Source organism: Cervus canadensis, chromosome 19 (genome assembly GCF_019320065.1).
Source record: "Cervus canadensis isolate Bull #8, Minnesota chromosome 19, ASM1932006v1, whole genome shotgun sequence".
NCBI lineage: Eukaryota > Metazoa > Chordata > Mammalia > Artiodactyla > Cervidae > Cervus > Cervus canadensis.
The window spans coordinates 60,824,177-60,845,722 of NC_057404.1; the positions used below are offsets into that span (position 1 = coordinate 60,824,177).

Genomic DNA, 21,546 nt, shown 5'->3' on the forward strand with positions numbered 1-21,546 from the left:
TTGCTGTGGTAAGAACATTTAGGCTCTAGTCTCTTATCAGCTTTGCAGTATATACTGAGGTGCAGCTGACCGTATTCACATTGCTGTGCATTTAGTCTCCAAACTTACCTTCTAACTCGGAATCTGTACCTTTGACCAACATTTCAACAAGTCTCCCAACCCTCAGCAAATACTAATTTTAAAAAGCTTTTACAGCTGTATTATAAGCAAATTATTTTAAGGTGAAAAGGATGATATAGATAAAGAAGGCCACTTAAAAATGATAAAAGGTCCTATTTTCCAGGAGTGTCATACTTTTAAATTTATGTATACTCATTGTGTACATGAGTTTCAAAATTTTTGTTAACTACAGTGATAGAATTCTAAGAATACCCTAGATATTGAAGTGTAAAGTTGTTTTTAAAATGATGCATCTTTCTTTAAAAATATGTGTTTATTTTATTTGGCTGCTCCGGGTCTTACTTTTGCACATGGAATCTTTGTTGCCATGTGCAGGCTTATCGTCACCGCACGTGGGGTGTTCATTCCCTGACCAGGGATCAAACCTGTGCCCCCGCGCTGGGAGCACAGAGCCTTAACCAGCAGACCACCAGAGAATTCCCGAAAATGGTTATTCGCTTTGTAGAGCTACTTGGCCATTCCCAGAAAAGCTGGAGGTGCAGTGCTACCTCTAGATATACATACTATAGGAAATTATCCTTGCTCATCTGTGTTCAAGTATACACTTGTATGAATGTTCAGAACAACATTATTTATAAGAATGAAAAATTGGGGAACACTTAAATATCCATCACAGTAGAATGTACATAAGCAAATTGTGGTGTTGCCATTGAATTAATACTATACTCATTAAGAGTGAATAAATAGGAGCTACATGTGTTCACAAAAACATTCCATTTCTTAAGCTGGCTGGTGGGTGTACATGTGTGATTATTTATGTACTGTTTTGTAGGTCTGAATGTTTTTATAAGTCTTTTAAATACTAAGGAGAAAATAAACATAGAAACATGAAATTTAAAACTCTATACATACTACCTCAATTCAAAAAGCATCTATAGCAATATTTTTAAGCTATATTTGAAAAAAGATCTTAATGCAGTTTTACTTTAAACAAATCTTTTTATCAATGCTCTATTTAGTAACTGGTCAGCTGTTTTAATGAAGCAATGTTAATTAATTTATTTTGGAATTTATTTCAAGCTTAAAAGATGGTGACTTGAGTTTCTGGTATCAAAGATGGCTAAGGAATTCAGGTATTTTTTTCCTTATTCTGTGGAGATACTCTTTTCCTTAAGAGTCTATGATCAGCTATAAATAATGCCTCATTTTAAAAAGTAATTTAGATTTTTTAAAAGAACATCCTTCCTAGGAAAAAAATATTGGACAATAACAATGAAAATACTTAAAGTCACAGTCTAGTTCTAAGGTCTTAAACTTACCCTCAAAACTTTGTTAAACATTTGGTCTGGGCTTTCATTTCCAGGAATCCCTTTGAGACAGTGAACAGTTTGCAGCATGTAAACCAGGGGTCCCAAACTGTTTTGTTCAATCATGCCCTTTTAGCAGGCTCTCCAAGATGAAAAGAAAACCTTCGAGTTCAGTCTAGCCAAGTGGTCAGGTCACGGCAATCCTGCAGAATCTCCCTTCAGGCAGTCAGGACTGCATGGAAAGAAAGGTAGTGAGTCTGATGCTGGAGCTGTGAATCACCTGGTGTCTTAAGACTGCCCAGCAGGTTTTGAGTAGTCCTGTTTTCCCCTGAAAATGTACAATAATTCATGGCACCCCTGAGTGTGCTGCCGCACCCTGCAGAACTAGATAAAAACGCTGCTGTGTGCCCCTTGCTGAGGATGACCCTGCCCTCACTGGCATTCCTGGCCTCTTCCCTGACTAGGAGAAGCCGTACAAGTGCTCGGAGTGCGGCAAGGCCTTCAGCCAGAAGCGCGGCCTGGACGAGCACACGAGGACGCACACCGGGGAGAAGCCTTTCCAGTGCGACGTGAGTGTGCCCCCTGCTTCCTGCCGTCCTGCCCTAACCCCCAGAGACGGGAGATGTGTATGGGGGGTGTGTCCATGCGTCCTTTTGTGCCTGTGTGAGTGAGTGAGTGTGTGCACACACTTCACAGTGCTAGTCTATTAATGTCCTGTGCTCCTTATACCTTCTGATTGCATAATCTGTATGTTTTTTCACCCTAGTTTACTGGCAGCACATGAACTTTAATTTTCTTTAAGACATACTTGTACCCAGTTTTAATGCAGTTGAGTTGTTATTCCAAGGTATAAATGCATGATGACTCAAGACAGCTTTCATGTGTCTGCCCAAGTCTTTTGAGAAGTTAATTATAGTTAACCAGAGATTAACTGGTTATAGGTATTTTTATTTATTTTGTTAAAGCCAAACAATCAATTCCTAAAACAAGTATAAATTGCTTTAAAAAGTGCCACTGCTGATTGTTTAGATTTTCTGCTTATGACATTTGAAGTGAAATGAACTTATCAACATAGTTGTTCACATTATTAATGTTCACGTTATTTCTGAATACTCCCCTTGTCAGTAAAATGAATTGAATCATTGATTAAAAAATTTAGAGAAAAATGGTTTATCGATGAACAGTGTCACCGTTTTCTTTTGTAAGATTGGCAGTTGACAGAACATTGACACTGGTGTTAGGGAAAACACTTATTTCTAACACAAAAATAGCGAAAAAGAGTATTGTTGTAGTTTAGTGTAAAAAGAAACTTTGAAGTTGTGATGTGTGATGTTTCCCAGTTCACGGTTATCTTTCAGTGCTGAGGGAGACCGGAGGACTTGTCCCCTTGGCATACTCTGCAGAATGAAGGATGGGGTAAGCAGTCTGTAAGAAAGGAAATCACAGACATAAGCTGCTTTCCTTGTCTCCTTTCCGTGAAACTCTGGTGGTAAGGTTAAGGCAGCAGTGTACTCCCAGGGGGCTGCTCACAGAAAATACCTTTATCAACAGTGAACTTCTGTAAGGAGAGAACTGTCGGTAGAGAACGAGATGTGCACGTGGGGAGCTCTGTCCCGAACAGGAGGTGCGGTCAGTTTAACAACTTAACGGATTGAACATGCAGTCCATTGGTGCTTTTACTGGAATCATTTTCATAAAAACAAAACTTAATTGGATCATTTAGTTACACAGCTACACAAGTGATACAAGATAGAAATGAAATATTAACTGTATAACGACATCTTTCTACCATCACACTACCTGACTTTTGTTTATGCTGAATTATCTTTGTAGTCTACCTCCTTAATCTACTACTTACTGGACCATGATGTTATTTTTTTTTTAAATTATGTTACAAGCATGATGTTTTCCATTTACTTCTATCTCTCTGGGCCTTATCTACAGTCCAGACTGGTTTATTGAGGAAAGATGCAAGTTTAATGCCTCCAAAACTTCCCTGAAATTCAGCCTGCTCAGGGTGGCTGGCTGTTCAGTCTTGTCCTCTTAACCTACTTATTCCAGATAGAAGTCATCCTTTGTCACCCCACTGCCAGCCAGCTCCTTCCTGAGTATTAATAGTTCTCAAATCCGTTACCTCCTCTGTTTTTGTTCCCACTAGCTGTGCATAGCCTAGACCCTCACCCCACTATTTATTACATCCAACCTTCAATGTATGTGTTCTCCACCCTCACCAAGATGATTTTTTTTTTAAAAGTCAAAATGAAATTCACATAAAATTAACTATTTTAAAGTGCACCATTTAGTGGCATTTAGCACATTGACAGTAACTGTGCAGCCATCCCCTTCGTTCGGAAACATTTTACCATCTCCAAGTAAAGTTCCATACGATTTTCTCACTCTCCCCAGACCCTGGCAAGCGCCAGTCTGCTTTTCTCTATGTATCTACCTATATTTGGTATTTCTACTATGAGTGAATCATATAGTATGTGACCTTTTATGACTGACTTCTCTCACTTAGCACGGTGTTCTCGGGGGTAATCTACATTGTAGCTTGTTTAGTGCATTACCCTTTGTGGCTGAATGACGTTCCCTTGTATGTATATGTCACAATTTGTTTGTCTGTGTCAGTTGATGAATGTTTGGGTTGTTTTTACCTTCTGGCTATTGTGCATACTGCAGAAACAAAAGTGTTTATACATGTTTTAAGTACCTGTTTTCAGTTATTTGGGTTATGTACCTAGAAGTGGAATTGCTGTGGCCATATGGTGATGCTGTGTCTGAGTTTTTGAGCAACTACCATACTGCTTTTCACAGTAACTGTACCATTTTATATTCCCACCAGGAATACAGGAGCATTCCAGTTTCTCATCATTCAATATTTTCTCTTTTATAAAATTATATTCATCTTAGTAGATGGGAACTGGTGTATCATTGTGGTTTTGATTTACATTTCCCAAGGGATTAATGATGTTGAATATCCTTTCAGCAAATGTGTGTACTTTTTTCATGTTTATGTTCTTTGGAGAAATGTCTGTTCAAATCCTTTGCCCATTTTAAAACTATGTTGCTTGCCTCTTTGTTGCTGAGTGTGAGATACTAGATACTAGACCCTTATCAGATATGATTGCAAAGATTTTCTTTCATTCTATTAAATATATGTCCTCTTTTCACTTTCTTTGTGTTCTTTAATACACAAAACTTTTCAGTTTTGATGTCTAACTTATCCATTTTCTCTTTGTCACTATGCGTTTTTTGTCCTATTTGAGAATATACTGCCAAACTCAAGGTCATAAAGATTTGCCGTTATGTTTTTTTCTAAGAGTTTTCTAACTTTACCTCTTAGGTTTAGGTAACGTAAATCCATATCGAGTTGACTTTTTGTGTATGGTGTGAGGTAGAGGTCCATTGTTTTGCATTTTTTCAGTCTTTTACTATTGAATATGGTGTTAATTGTGCATTTAAAAAATAAGTTTTTATTATGTTGAGGAGGTTCTCTTCTAGTTTCTAGATAGGAGTTTGAATCTTGTCAAATGCTTTTCTGAATCACTTGACATGATCATTTTCTTTTTTGTCCTGTTAATGTGGTATATTACATTGTTTGGTTTGTTGTTGTTGTTGTTGAACTACCATTACAGTCCTGAGATAAACACTGCTTTGTCATGGCTGTGTGTGTGTGCGTGCTCAGTCATGTCTGACTCTCTGTGACCCCATGGACAGTAGCCCGCTAGGCTCCTCTATCCATGGAATTTTCCACACAAGAATACTGCAGTGAGTTGCCATGTCCTCCTCCAGGGGATCCTCCCAGCCCAGAGGTTGAACCTGTGTCTCCTGCATTGGCAGGCAGATTCTTTACCACTGAGCCACCTGGGAAGCCCCTTGTCATGGCTTATAATCCTCTTACTATGATTTTGAATTCAGCTTGTTAGGGGTTTTTTTGTTTCATCTTGTTTTCTGATTGTTCATTTGAAGATTTTTTCATGTATTTTCATAGTTTTCTTTCATTGTAATATCTCTGGCAGTGATATCAAAGTCATGCTGACCTCACAGAGTGAGTTAACAAGTGTTTCCTCCTCTATTTCTTGAAAGAGTATGAGAGAATTGGTGTTAATTCTTCTTTAAATGCTTGGTAGAATACATCAGTGAAACTGCTGGGTTCTAGACTTTTCTTTGTTGAGAGGATTTTTTATTTGATCTTTTTACTTGTTACAGGTATCCTGAATTTTTCTATTTCTTGTGGAGTCAGTTTTAGTATTTGTGTATTTCTAGGAATTTTTCCATGCTGACTAGGTTATCTAGTTTGTTGGCATGTAGTTCATAGTGTCCTCTTATAATCAGTGGACTTTCCTGGTGGCTCAGATGGTAAAGAATCTGTCTGCAATGCGAGAGACCAGGGTTCAGTCCTTGAGTCAGGAAGGTCCCCTGGAGAAGGGAATGGCTACCCACTCCAGTGTTCTTGCCTGAAGAATTCCATGGACAGAGGAGCCTGACGAGCCAAGAGTCGGACACGACCGAGCAACTGACACACACTTACAGTCAGACCCTTGTGTTTCTTTAGGTTTGGTATTAATATCACAGTGTGACTTCCTCAGTATAAACTCAATCATGTGCTTCTCTGTGATGACTTCTCACAACCTATAAGGTAAAGTCCACCTTCCTACTTGACTGAAGAATTATTATGGTCTTTGTCAATGCTTACTATTTTGTATCTTAGTAATCCCTTATGTGTCAGTACTCTGCAGTTTCTTTGCACTAACACTTACAGTTTCCGGAAGCAGCAGTATCGTTTCATATCTGTCTCTTGTTCCAGGTAGCTTGCATGCGCTACTCCTTACGCCTGGAATGTCCTGTTCTGCCTCTGTTCCCACTGCCGTGTATGTGTGTGTATGTCTATGTATGTGTATGTTTGCTGTATACATGCATGTGTGTATGTATGCATGCATATGTGTGTATGTATGACGTCTGAGTGGCACTTGAGTGGCATTGAGTAAAACTAAAGAGGAAGCTGCTGCGCATCTATCTCAGTTCCTTACGGCTGTGCGTCAGTATGCCACCTCACTCGCCACGCTACCCTAACCCCTGAGGCCCAGTCATTCCAGGCAGTGCAGCTCCCCCACATGCAATACCTATTGAAATTTAAATGTCTTTACTACTGCACATATGGTACGTGACTTCCAAATTCTTTTTTCTCCTGCCTTGATCTCTCTTTTGGACTCCAGGCAAATAATGTGAATTGCCTGTACAGCACGTCTCCTCTCTCTGAACATGTTTCCTTCAACTGCCCAACTCTCTCTGAGAATTCCATCTCCAAGAAGCCCAAACCAAAGGTCTGAGCCTCATGTCTCATTGCTTTTTCCCCTGAGCTATAACCAGTAGCTTCATCTAGTTGAGATTCTGTAGTAGGAAGGGCACAGTGATCCACAGTTTGTATGTATTCTCTGTGATTTCACTACAGTCCAGAATGCTGTGTCCAACTCTTTGCAACCCCATGGACTGTAGCTCGCCAGGCTCCTCTGTCCGTGGGATTTCCAGGCAAGAATCCTGGAGTGGGTTGCCATGCCCTCCTCCAGGGGATCTTTTCAACCCAAGGATCGAACCCGCGTCTCTTATGTCTCCTGCATTGGCAGGCGGTTCTTAGCACTAGTGCCCCTGGGAAGCTCCTTTCTAGGAAGCAGTTGAGGCCCCCAGGGATTGAGTGGCTTGCCTGTCTCTCACTGCTCGTAACTGGCCAAGTCAGGATTCCGGGGGTCAGATCCAGGCAGCTGCCTCTCAGCCCCAGGGGTTCCCGGCCCTCTTTGCTTCTCTGTGTTTCTCAAACCCATCACCCTCTCTAAATCTCCACTGCCACCATCACTTTTCTTTCTCACTCCCGGCATCCAGTGCAGTGGCAAATCTGATTGACTCTATAAATAAATTAAGACTGAACAATTCTCACACTTGCACAGCTACCGGCCCAGTTTCCTGTGCAATACCTTTTTTTGTTTTTTAGCAGGAGCATAATTGCTTTACCACACTGTATTATTTTCTGCTGTACAACAAAGTCAATCAGCTGTAAGTATACTAGGTCCCCTCCCTCTCGCCACACCCACCCCACCCCTCTGGGTCGTCACAGAGCAGGGCGGGGGCGCATTGAAGCTTAGCGCTGACACGTATGCACCGCCGTGTGTAGAACCGCTAGCTGGGGGGGCCTCTGTACAGCACAGCGAGCTCAGCTCAGGCCAGGAGCTTTTTAACTGGTCTCTCTGCTTCCGTCTTTGCTCCTGACCGCGTGTCCTCCACTGGCCGCCCACAGGGATCTTTCCAGCGCCTGAGGCAGGTTTCATGTATGCATGTAGATTGTGTATTATATGAGCCTCGTTTGCTCACTCAATGCCTGTCCATCTCACTTGGAGTGAAAACCGAGGTCTTACTGGGGTCTGGATCGCTTCTCTGACTTCAGCACCACCTCCACTCACTCACTGCTTGGCCCCCGTGCTGCTGGTCCAGATGAGCTGAGCGCGCCCTCTGAGTCGGCCTTTGCATCGCTGCCCCAGCCTGGAGCGCCCTCCTCGGGGATCTCCATGGCCTGTCCCTGTGCTGCTCTCCGTTCCGGCTCAGGTTCCTGTCTCTCTCGTTTCCATTCCTTTCTTAACCTTCACCCCACAGTGGTCTTCTCCTTCACTGTACTTACATTCCCCTGAAACAGTACACATTTTAAAATCATTTATCATCTGTCACAAGCTCCACAACAGTGTTTCTCTTCTTTGTTTATTGCTGTATTTCCAGCCCTAGAACAACACCTAGCATGTAAGAAGCATTCAGAGAATATTTTCAAGGAGTAAACAAATGAATTCATGACCACTGTCTTATTCTTAGTGTGTGTCCAAATTTCATTTCTGACCTGGAGTGGAATAATATTTGGCCTCCCTGACCCCAGTTGTGTACCCTGTAGCTTGCTAACTAAATTATACCTTAGCATCTGTCTCTTATTCAGTTCCCACCACTTGCAGAATATACATCCTTCCATCTTCTATTATGATTGCCAAGGCCTCTAGGGTTCAGCTCCAGCCTTCTAACTTCCTTCTCCCGAGTTACCCCTCTGACAGTCTCACACCTTCAGCCTTAGTGAATGGTTTTCACTCCCCCACCAAGCCTTGCACCCTGCTCCTCTGTACCTGTGTGTGTCTTCCCTTTCCCTGGAATGTCGCTGCCCACCTTAAGACACTGTAACCCCTGCGCCTCTGGGCAGAGCTCAGCACACCCTCCTCTGTGTCTGTCTTGACATTAAGTCCGTGGCATTGCCAGCATTTCTCCTTAGCACCCTGGACTCCACAAGGGCAGGAGAGAGTGATCCTTGTCACTGTGCTCCTTACTGAAGTAGTAGACACACTCTGTGTGGTACGTACTTGTTAACTGAAAATGTCTGTATAGAATTCTAATACTGTATCCAAGGACTTTTTGTTAAACATGTTGTTTCACTGTTAAGACAAAATCAGTTCACCTTCAGCCTAGATAATAAAATTTTTTCCCCATTTTTGATCCTATGAATTAATACTAAGGTGGCATAGGTTGAAGGGTTGTATTGCAGGTGGAAAGATAGAAAAGGAGGCATCCCTGTTGGAAGTCCTTTCTGCTCTCCCATATTTTTAAAAGACTATAATCATCCTTAGGTTTGACCAGTTTATACAGAGCATCAGTTTGAAGCCTCTTAATGACTGCATTTAAGCTCATGAAAACCTAGCTTTTAACATGTAGGTAGTCAGTTTCACAGCCATGACATCACTGCTCTGCTGACATTTAATCTTCTGTCCTGGCCCTCATTCAACAATCTGCCGGATCGTCGCCGCCCCATGTCCTGTTGGAACTTCCAGGACGCCTTCATTCCGAGCCATCATCCATGACCCCAGCGTCCTGCGCAGCCCCCTTGCTGTCTGCCCAGCTCGCCGCCCCATAGCTCTCCCGTGGTGACTATTTAGGTGGCCTCCACTGTACCCCTCACAGCACACTGGTGAGGTGAAGTGTATGAGAGTCTTTTTTTTTTTCCCAAAGAGATTTTCATTTCTGAAAAAAATGGAGCAGCCAGGCAAATGGTAGAAAGTACAGGGGGCTCGCATATCTCTGTTTGAAGTGAGCGCCTTTAATAATAGCTGGCCGTGGGAGGTGGTATAGACTCTGAACCCAGACTGTCTGGATTTAAGCCCTAGAAACCTCTTCCTACTTCTGTGACCTTGGGCAGCCTGCTTGAAACGGAAGTGTGGGTTGGTTTCCCTCTGTAAATTGGGGATAATGGTACTGGTATCTGTCTAAAAGGGATTGAGAACTGAACAGGCTGATGTTTAGAAATGGTTGAGGGTGGTTCCTGGCACGCAGTGAAAGCAGCTGTTACTGCTTAAACCTAGTCCCTGTGCCCGACACTGAAATAAAACGGTGAACAAGACGCCGTGTCCTCTGCCCTCATAGAAATCACATTCTTGCGGAGTATAGACTTAAATTAGCCTGAATAAATGTCTGATTGCATTTTATGATAAAGACTGGGCAAGGGGAAAAGGAGGATGCTATGAAGGAGTAGTTAGGGAAGATTCTCTGAAGAAGTGCCTCTAAGTAACCTAAAAGATGGAATCAGCCATGGGGAAAAGCGCATTCTAGGCTCAGGGAACAGAATAGATCAAGGCCTGGTAGTGGGAAAAGGGTGGGGTGTTAGGGGAAGTAAGAAGGCAGGTGGAGCTGGAGCTCAGTGAGGGAGAAAGAGAGGCACCAGTGCAGTGGGAGAGCAGACTGGGGGCCTTTCAGCCACAGCAAGGAATTCGTTTTGAACCTAATTTCCACAGGAAGCCATTGAAGAACTTGGTATCTGTTGTTCCTTTGGACATCAAGTTTAGAGTAAGGAGCCAGGGGGAGAGAAAATAGGGAATACATTTTAATTCTTTCTTATTTATGATCCCAATGGTTCATTTAGACTTATAAAACAATTTAGAGTTTCTTTTACTTGAAAATAATCTCTAAAGATACCTTCTTTGGTTTTTCCGGAATTATTCCATAGCCTTTAACTTCACTTATATTGCTCATGGGGGTCGTATCAATCATCTCTCTAACTTCCTCCTCCTTTCTCTTTTAATAAATATCAGTGGAGTGACTACTCTTGCCCTCCTGTTCTTTAGACTAGTAAGGAGAGACATTAGAAAGCACACAGTTAATTGATTGCACTCAAGGTGAGTGTTACCCAGGACCCATAAAGGCCACTATGAGAGTGTTTAGTGGAAGACTTCTCCTGCCAGACAGACCCGAGGGACACATGGGAGGCAGCTAGAAAAGAGGAGAGAGAAAGTGCTGAGGTAGGAAGGTGTGGTGTCTTCATCAGCCTACACTAAAGCTGAGCGGTTGGGCTAGAGTTCAGTGAGTTTCCATCAAAGTAAGGAAGGATCCAGGGAACAATTTGTAGGTAGCAATATGATATTTGTACTTTTGAAAATCTTCCAACTGCTGGGTGGAGCATGGACAGAAGGGGTAAGGGTGCATGCAGAAGGATTCAGGTGGTGTTTATAACCTGGGTACTTTTGACAGCGTGAAATTGTCCACAAGTCACAGGAAATTTGCCTCTCTGCCCCTATACAACATGCAGGCAGTAACCCCCATTCTTCAGGATGGTTACACATCCCCCCAGTTCTGAACATTTTCCTGAGAGGAGGGAAAATTATACCACTCTTTGAGAACCAATGACATTGGCTACTGTAATAACGTACACTTTGGTTTTCAGAGTGAGGTGCTGTGCATCCCAGGAGGCTAGGAGGCATCCATGGGGAAGCAGGAAGGAAAAATTACAGCTTTAATCCCTGCTCATCATACATGATCACAGTGGGAACAGAATTAAGCTTTGTTATCACTGAAAAGAGGGCTTGGTCCCAGGTAGTCTCGTGTGATGCACACACCCAGTGTGACCTGAGGTGAGAGCAGCAATCCCACAGTGACACAGGTTGTCTCTCGTCCGTTTCTGCGCATTGTTAGCTTTGTGATTTATGTGCCCATGAAGTAGGAATGTGGATTCTGCTATCTGTTTTAAAATAGAGTACAGAAGAGTCCTACACAGAAACCACAGGTTGAAAATGATATTAATAATATAAGCACAAAGTAACAGAAAGAAACAGCAGAGTTAAAATTACTAGTTAGCAGTAAATTTAGATTTAAAAAATGACACCATCATATCTGAAAAAAAGTAAACCAAAAATTGAAATTATCCAAAAGAGACACTTATTTGTCTACACTTTTGTTAAAGATGACTTTGAGTCTAAATATACTGTATCATATCTTAGATACTACCTAATGAAAGTATGAAGTCATAATTATTAGCATGAAACTTTGCTTCATCTTTTTCACATGCTTTTAAAAGTCTGTCTTTAATAGTGTAACTCACATTTATACTATCAGTACACTCGGTGTATTTTATTGACAAGTACAGATGAGTGGTCCCTGCTGAACTGTTTCCTTTGGCTGGAGAAGCACTGGTCTGGGCAGGTGATGGTTTGTGCTCAGGCAGAGAGATGGAGACAGTTACATATCTTCTGGAAACGTGCATGCGGGAGAAGTGGTGATGGCTCAGTGAGGTGGGAACCAGGGAGACGTAGGATCGAGGCTGAGCCAGATCTCCAGCAGATGTCAGACAGGTGGCACCTTTTTTTTTTTAAGAGAATTCGATTTGGGAGACAATCTTTTTATTTTTTTTAAATTAAAGTACAGTTGGTAAGTTACAGGTGTACAGTATAGTGACTCACAATTTCAAAGGTTATATTTCTTTTACAGTTATTATAAAATATTCGCTATACTTCTGTGTTGTGTATCTTGTAGCTTATCACATCCCTGGTAGTCTGTGCCTGTTCACCCCCTGCCCCTGGACTGCCCCAGCCGCCGCCTCGCTCTGGTAACCACGAGTTCGTCCTTTGTGAGTCTGCTGCTTCATGTTATAGTCACTAGTTTGCTGTGCTTTTTAGATTCCAGTGCTGTTTAAGACGTGGTAAATTTGAAATATCTTATTCAACAAGCATTTAAATCCTCCACTGTACAGATCAGGAGAGTAGACAGAATCAGAGACAGATTTTGGCAAGTGAGCTCCATATAAAGAGTCACAAAAAGCATGAGGATGACCAGGGGAGAAAACAGCTAGTGAGTGGAGACGTGGGCTAAGGAACAGACATTGTGATGAGGGGGAAACGGCCAGAAAAAATAGAAGAGACTAGGAGAAACTAAATGCAAGGCAGAAGGAAAGGGCCAGGTATGTCGTACGATGCTGAAACTTCAGACTAAATGAGGTTTCCGGAGTCCTGCTGCCATGTGGAGGTTGTTGGTGATGCATCAAAGTAGCTTAGAGTTAAAAAGTACTCACTAAGGCAGAATTCTGGTGGGAGTGCACTTGAGGCATGGATGGAACATGACGACGTGGATCCTTCTATCAACCAAGTGTACTTTTTTCATTCCAAAGTGTAGTATTTGCTTTCTAATTATAAAAGTTTCCTTTTCTGTTTCAGAAAAATTAGGAAATACGGAAGGGAATAAAGATAGAAATAAAATGATCAAATATCTCAACTGATATCAACTAATATTAATGTCAGTCTCTTGATATTTTTCCTCGTACTTATTTATACAGATATAGTTATGATCTTTATTTCAGTATTGTAAATTAAATTGTACATTACTATTATTCTGTTTTCTTGCCTTCCCTTGCCTTTTAGTATTTTTTGAAGTATGATTTTTTTTTAACTAGCTGAGAAGTATTTCTTCATCTGGTTATATAAAAAATGAATATACTCTTAAACTTTGGGCAAGTAAGTCATTTGTAATACTCCACTTCTGTAAATAATTCCATGATGAGCGTCTTATTTGTACATCTTGAACTAAGAGCTCTTCATACAGGTAGCACTCCTGGTTCTTTTAAGGCTTGTGAAAATGCTAATAACCTCTCTATCCAAGATGCTTTGGGGTAAGAGCTTCTCAGTACCATTACCCTCCCATCAGCATCATTTTCTGTAATTGTGCATATTCTGTTCTCTGTTTTAGAATCATGTTTGGGCATATGTGTGTGTGTGTGTTAATAAGTGCATTTCTTGAAAATCGCATGAGTTTGCATTTTCCTTTTTACCCTAATTTCAGTCTTAAAGGGTACTCAGTTATTTTATATCACTTATCATTACATGTGTATTATATCATCTGTCCTTGTATTTTATGCCCTTTCATATTCTTGAGTTTTTCCTTTTTATCCCCTGACTTTTACTACATTAAACTACCCAGCTTTGTTTCTCAGAGACTATTTAAAGGTATGTGCTCTGTTTTAAATTATGGCTGTAAAACTTATTTCACAAGAAGGGTCCTTTCCTAAGCTTGATTGGAAGCATTGTGTTTGTTCTGGAAAGTTATTCTATTTGCCTTAAAATCATTTGTATGTTACGGGGAGCTGCTACTCTTGATAGTAGCTGTGCTCTCTCTCAGATTCCACACCTGGTGACTGGTGTGGTTTCCTCTTTCCAACCTGTTGATGATTCTTCTGACAGAGAAAATGAAAGAGAAGAAAACAGGCACTAACGTTTATTGAGTGTCTGCAATATAGCATCTATTTGCATAGGTTACCTCATTTAATCTTAATTCTGGGAGGTAATGTTCATTGTGATCATTTTATAGGTGATAGAATTGAAGTTAAAAGGCATGATTTGTTCATTGAAACTTCCTTAGTAAGTGATAGAATCAGATTGGAACTCAGTGAGTTAAGTCAACAAATACTTAGTGCTTAGTCTGTAGGCACTGTCTACCCCTTAGGATATATGAGTGAACAGAACATACGAAGATTCTCTGCCTTCCCATGAAGGTCTGAGGTCAGGGTGCCGGGGTAGTTGCGGTTTTAGTGAGGGGCCTCCTTCCTGATTGTTTCCTCACATGGCCTTCCTTGGCCTGTGCAGGCAAAGAATCTGTATCTCTTCCTGGTTTTGTGAGGGTGTGAATCCCATCACAGGACTCCATCCTCGTGAGCTCATCTACACCTAAGGATCGCCCAGTTCCTGCACCTCCATAATCATCACATTGAGGATTAGGGCTTTAACTTAGGAATTTTGAGGAGACACAAGCATTCAACCCATAGCAGACTCTAAAACTTACTTCCTTTAGACCATAGTAGGCTGCTACTTCTGTATAATGCAAAATACATTATTGGATTACTCTCTCTCCTTACCACATTGGGGGCTTGCCCTTCTGAATTTCTTGTTGCTATCAACATAAAATCCCCCTTCTCCCATAAAGAGAGAGGTGAATATTTTTATTTGCTTCTGTATTTTCACAAGCTTCACCTCATTCAGAATTTCAGCTTCCATTCCAGTATTTTACGGGCCTTTACCTCTTCCATTGTATTCATTGTGTTTTTCATGGAATTTTCACATTATTTAAGTGTGGCTTATTTTACAGTGCATGTGCTTTTGAAGAATTCAAGTAAGTGGAATTTTTGTGAATAACACCAAACTTTTAGTGAAAATTTGGTACTATAAAAGATTTCCATTTCATTTTTACTTTTGTATGATTATGGCTCACATCTTCTGGGATAATTTAATATTTTCAGTTATTCAGCTGTTTATTGTCTGTTGAGCTAGGTGGCAATGTGGCAGAGATTACATGAAGAAAACATGTTAAATGAAGTACTTTTACTGGAATACTGAGTATGTTAGGATGCTTAAAGCAGTGTTAATCTTTTACTTCACAAATGGGTCCAAATTACTCACTAGTGAGACACATCTTGTGCTACTTATGCCAAGTACTAGATAGATGCCATCTAGACCATAAGACATTTTGTTTAATAAGAGGTTTAATATGAAATCATTAATACACTCCATTATGAAAAGAAAAATACTGTTTCCAGGGAGTTGTTTCTCTAGAGATGTTTAAACATAGTAGGTGGGGGAAGGGAGGCATGTTGGTACACAGAAGACACATACTCAATGCAGACACCTCTTGGAGCTGTAATTGTCTTTACTTCTTACCTTGCATGTTAAATCCCATTTATTTCAAGAGCACTTTTTTGTTTTTATGCCTGTCAGCACATATTGATAATAGGAATTTGCATAATGTATATTGTGTAAGTGATTATTGTTCTTCAGTCGCTAAGTCGTGTCCGACTAAGCCTAACTCGCTAGGCTCTGTCTGTGAGATTCTGCAGGCAAGAATACTGGAGTGGGTTGCTATTTCCTTCTCCAGGGATCTTCTCAACTCAGGGATCAAACCCATGTCTCTTGCTTGGTAGGCAGATTCTTTACCTGGTAAACAAATTCTTTACCAGGCAGATTCTTACACTGCTACCTATGTAAGTGATAAATTTGTGTATTTTCAGACTTTTTAATATAATATGACTGGTATCTTTGGGTCTTTTCTAGGTTTGTGACTTGGCTTTTAGCCTGAAGAAAATGCTGATCCGACACAAGATGACTCATAATCCCAATCGTCCACTGGCAGAATGCCAGTTTTGCCATAAAAAGTTTACAAGGAATGACTACCTCAAAGTGCACATGGACAATATCCATGGGGAGGCCGACAGCTAATGGTAGCTGCAAAGGAATTAAGCCATTCAGAAGGGCTCCTAATAGGAAACCCAGGTCTCTCACCTGATCAGCGTAGCAGTTCACTCACTGGTCTCGCAATTCTTATTTGCCTACCTTTAGAGTCTGTACATACATATGCAAAAAAAGACAAAAAACACTACTTTTATTAAGAAATAGTAAAAATGGAAAACAATAACTTTGTAACCTTCCAAAATACTACTTTTGTTATGCCTTATAAAAATGAAAAAGGAGTTGTGCCATCTTCTTCTTGGCCATCTCTCTAGTGAAGTTTATTAACTTACTCTCTGTCAGGCTTTTTTGTATGTGCTGGTTATCACAATTGGTTATGACTGATTTAATCAGAAAGGAGTTAAGATTTCCAAGATAATTTCATTACAGGTAAGGATAAGAGGTAAGAGTTTTCCAAGTCTCAAGCGTAGTAACAATATAAAACTTGCTATTTGTGAAACAGGCCAAAAGTTGATGGTCCTCCATAGCTCCTTACAACAGATGAGTTTAAAATAAATAGGTGTTTAAGAACTAAAACATCTACTGAAATTTTGCTCATTTTAGACAATTCTCAGGAAACATTTCCTCATCATTCAGTTGCCGGCATTCATGGTCTAGAATACTTATATCGACACAGAAGTGGCCATAACACTTAAATTTGTCCAGCTGATTCTCCTGAGTTTATACTCGCTAGCTTTAGAAGTTAACCACAGATGGCTAACCGTGGAAAGAACATGGGCTCTCAGTGTCTGCTGGCTGATGGAGCAGCAGGTCGGTAGGTGCATTAGGATGCTGACCTGGCCCTTTACCCGCTCATCACATCGGTGAGCACAGAGCCTGTCCGTGCAGATGCAACAGTCCTCAGAGCATTTACATTCTGTTTCTCAAGAGACATTCTCCAGAATCTTGGCAGTAGGTGATTCTGAAACACTTTTGAATTACTCTCAATCCTTTATAATTAGGAATCCAGAATAAAAAACACAACCCTGGCAGTTGTTATGACTGAAATGATCACCGATGTTTAAGGAAAATTGAAGCAAGAAGCATAATTTCTTCCTTTAGGTCTTATTTCAGTTCAATACTTGAGAACAACATACAATGAACAGCTTGTCTTGGGAGAAGATATGATAAAACGTAATAGTGTTGTTAAAGTAATATAGAAGAATCCCAACCAGCAAAAACTTAAAATGAATCCCAATTCAAGAACTTTTCTATTTGGAGCCCATTCAAAAGAGAGAAAGTATAATTTTCAGGAAGTTATTTAATTCTAATCATTTGCGGAGAAAGGTTATCTGAAGACACAGTTCTCTGAAATCAGGAATCTTGTTTTAGAATTATATTTATGCTCAGTTCCAGTTCTAAAAAGAAACAATGATTCATTATAGATATTTAAACTCTGTGAAAATACTAAATTTAAAATTCACCAGAGGTAATTGTTAAAAATATAAATGCCTGGATAATAATTTAGAAGATGTCTGAGTATGGCTATATGAAGCATTTGTTCTGAAATTATAGACTGTATTTTATACAAATAGATTTTGGTCTTGTTTCTTGCTATGTCATTTGTTTCAGTAGTATATTTTTAGATCTAAAGTATTTTCCATTTAACATAACAGTGTGCTTAATCTCGTTTGAATATAAAAGGACAGCTGTAAAATTTAGGAGTGGGTATTATTTAAGCGTGTTCTGCGCATTCCTTTGGGTGCTGCCTTCTCTCTGCGGGACGCTTCATAGCCAATTGTGTGAAACTTGAAGCCAGACCAACTGTGTATCATCTCAGTGACTCACAGTTTACAGGGCTGCTGAGGAAGTTACCCTGGAGACCGTGTTATCACAATGCTGTGGAGAGAACAAATGAGGACTGAAGTGCTGGATGTGATCTGGCCCAAGGTCTGCAGTCAAACAAGACTTCAGAAAATGGCCTGCAGAGACCTACTAGTACACCATCCTTTCTTTTCAAAGCATTGAAACCAAAACAGACCCTTAAAAGATTATTATGCCATCACCTTTTATCCAAAAGATGATTATTTATAAAACACCTCAGATATGTTATTGTTTGTGTCCTAGAACTTTAAAACCACTTAGCGATAACAAAGAGATAAGAATTCATTTAGTTTGATTGAGAAGTTAAGAACAGAAATAAGACAGTCATGGGGGAAAAATCAGGCATGCTGGAGTGCAGGTGCTCACTCTAAAAAATCTTCCTCTTAGGCTGCAGAGAGTTATGGCTCCTCTATGCTTGTGGGAAGCGGCCAAACTCTTACCCTGAAGTCAAGACTGATGGTCAGAAGCTTTTAGTAATATGGGTAGGTTCAGATAAACTTTTATAGTTACTATCTTTGTATAGTAACATTTAACATATTTGTATATCTAGAATTTTTTTTCTTCTTTTACAATCACTGGCTTCTGTTTTCTTTTTTTTCCTTGCCTTTTTTATTGGGGTTGTCGTTGGCGATACAAAACAGTTTGTTAATTAATCATCATATTTGCAGCATAAAAGTATTCATTGGTGATTCATTTGGGGGGTTACACAGAATAGTTAAAATACTACTTTTAAGAAACATTTTTATATGTTTTGTGCATGTGTGTATGCAGAGGATCACTCTTATGAGAGGCTTTTATTGTACATGCAAATACATTACTTTGTTCAAAACTCTTCAGACCTGTTGCAGCCAACAGGTGTGGATGTGAATCACAGAAAGTCTTATAACGGTAGTTTGTGCATTCAGTTTTATGGGCTGCTACTCTCCCAAAGCTGGAAGGGAGCGGGAGAGGCTAGGTACTGGAAATACTAACTTTTTCCTTCACAAACTTAAATGTTACTTGTGAAAACTTATCTTGGGGTTGTAAATATATGGAGATGGACAGGTAGGAGGCAATGTGCCTATTTAAAACCCTAAAATTTTATCATTGATAATGAGGTTTACTTGCATGTACATATATAAATGCAGTATTTGTGAATATAGTAGAACTTTAGTAGCATTTTTATTTTATTATAAATCTATGATCTATATAATCACTACCACAGCTGGTAGCAGCATTGTGTTTTACAATAGGACAGTTCTACAGTAAAATCGAAATGAACATTTAAAGTTGTTTTTGATGAAAGAAGAAAATATAATTGTCATTACTCCCAGACCTCCTGTTTTGCAGTTTTATTTCTAAGCATTTCTAGATCTGGAAAATCTCTCTATAGTTAAGCCAAGTTGGTTTCAGGGTCACAGAGAGAACACCATCTTAACTCTCATCTCACTTTTGGTCAAACGTAAACACCATGTGAAAAGAAACATTACTAATGATGAAAAACACTTGATTTGTAATAATATCTCTGAGCATAAATATCCTGATAATCACAAATATAATTTAAGAATGATTAAAGTTACGGCTGATATTTTGTGTGTTCCTTCTTTTAAAAGTGGTGTTTTATTATTCTGGTGGTGTTTCAATCTTGTGAGCTTTCCCTGGTACAAAAAAATTATCATCATCATACTTATGATTCTCCAAGTAGTTGATTCAGAAATGATGCATTCATTTACCTTTTATGTGTCAGGAGTCATTTACTTAGCTGAGACACTAGTTCTTTGGAACTTCCATAGTGTTAACTACTTTGGGCTCAATACTGCTCTCACTGCTGTTTGTTAATTTGTTATATGACAGGAGAAAAATTAACACCGGAGCCTTCAGTCTGGGCCTTGTTAGAATATTCTAGATTTCCTAGGCCCACGGACTAGCAGAGAATGCAAAGGGGATCTTATACCAGAATGGTGCTGCTCATCCTGTGTCCAAGTTCGCATTCTCTCTTTAAAAAATGCTTAACACGGTACTGGAAAACAGCATATATAAAAATGTTTATATTTATTTCAAAGCAGGCTTCCTAAACATTTGATATATTTTTCTAACCCTGCAAGCATTTAAGCAATTAGGGTAAGTTTTATGCCACCTTGGCATGTGACTCAGCAGAAGGAAACTCAGATATTAGGTACTATTCATATGCTGAAAATTGAGAGAGGAGATGAGACCACTGAAACTCGATGATCTAAATTAGTGTGAAGGAATTAATATTAGAATATCACAGTTCCTAGTAAGTCGCTGTAGACTTACTAGGAATTAATTACTTAATAATGCATTTGCCTTTGTAAAATAATATAAAAATGAAAGGAATTCCAGGTTGTAGTGGATACCTAATTTTAAAATTTTGTCCTGGAGAAAAATAATGGTCTTTCCTTAAAGTGAATTTCACCTGGCATCTCTCATATGATGTTTGACTGGCATACCTTTTCCTCCTGCTCTTCCACTATAGACTATTCCTTAAGAAATGTACATTTTGGATGTGTTTCTAATAAAGGACCTATGGTAAGATTTCACATATTTTATCCTGTCTGAAAATACCATGTGTCTGTGATCATGAATCTGTCCTGCCTTTCCCAGTCTTACCTAGCCTTCATATGACACAGAGGGCTTGTATTAGAGTCTGTACTTAGGGAGAAATTTGTTCTTTACACCTAATATACGAAATTCATCATCACCAACGTGTAAATCTGATTAAAGCCTGACATTGTAGACACAATTCAAGACCCTCCTTTGTTGGTTCTCGCTGACCCATGGTAGCCGGTGATGCACAACTGGAAACAAAAGAGATTCCTTAAAAATATTCCTGGGGCTCTGATACCGTGGACACAAGTATAACTGCTGAAATCTGAAGGGATACACCACCATTATTGGGATTTAGTTGTTGAAACAGTATGGCCTTTGTTCATTCTTTAATATTTGATAATGCAACTCATAAAAAGGGAAGTGCATTGACCTCCAACTTGATATTTGTGTTTCCTTGCTAAAGTGTTAGCATCTGGAGAGCTGAAACTGTATTTGATGAACAAAAGAAGGTCTGAAATTAACTTTTATGAAATCAAAGCAAACTGTATAGTTCTTATGCTAAGTAGGAACATAAAAGTATGGGAAACAAAATCACATTTAGTTGATTCTAAAACCTATTTAAATTGGAAAATGAGTCTTTTATGGAATATTGCATTTAGTCATTAAAAATTCTGAAAAGTTAAATTTTATGGAAATTAACCAATCACTTACTTTTGACTGCCTTAAGTCTAGTTTTACTATTCAAATACAGGAAGTCTTCTGATGTTCCTTTCTGGTAGTCTGACTTACCATATAATAACTGCTTACAGCTCACCTTCTACCTAGCAAGTTCACCACTTACCCCAGAATGTAGCATACAGTAAGGCAGTGTCGGGTCCACGCCGTTCAGCGTCGCTTTAGCCCCTCCGGCTCCTCGCATGTGGAATCCGTTCCTCCTGCTCTTTCAGCTGCTGCGTGACTTCACGTCATCTCCAGTTTCGCCTTCCACTGGGTTCCGAGAGGGACAAGTTGGTGGTGTTCCCAGACTCAAATTATGATATTTAGGATATTAAGTTGTATCCTTTCTGCTCTGGCTATAAAATATGAAATTGGGGCAGGCGAATTTAGTTGATTAGGGTATTACTAGACTAAGTATTTGAGTTGGGCCAACTGGCTTTGTACTGAGCAAAGCTATTGCTCAGTGTTCTGAGTTACAGATC

The 21,546-nt window shown here is 39.8% G+C and overlaps 1 protein-coding gene and 1 long non-coding RNA gene across 6 annotated transcripts in view; one reads left to right on the forward strand and one right to left on the reverse strand.

Moving 5' to 3' along the window:
• The window catches only part of PRDM5 (PR/SET domain 5), a 247,423-nt gene extending 228,315 nt beyond the window's left edge, over window positions 1-19,108 (forward strand). For 3 of the 4 annotated variants that reach the window (XM_043438517.1, XM_043438518.1, XM_043438520.1), the window contains 2 exons: window positions 1,892-1,996; window positions 15,800-19,108. In XM_043438517.1, coding sequence (XP_043294452.1) covers window positions 1,892-1,996; window positions 15,800-15,964 — 270 coding nt within the window. In that variant the 3' untranslated portion in view covers window positions 15,965-19,108. The remainder of the gene's footprint in view (window positions 1-1,891; window positions 1,997-15,799) is intronic. The other variant, XM_043438519.1, reaches the window with a different exon arrangement.
• Window positions 7,975-21,546, reverse strand: part of LOC122422202 — a 30,034-nt gene continuing 16,462 nt past the window's right edge. For both annotated transcript variants that reach the window (XR_006263746.1, XR_006263745.1), the window contains 2 exons: window positions 21,189-21,420; window positions 7,975-8,100 (listed from right to left, as the gene is read on the reverse strand). This is a non-coding gene — a long non-coding RNA (uncharacterized LOC122422202). The remainder of the gene's footprint in view (window positions 8,101-21,188; window positions 21,421-21,546) is intronic.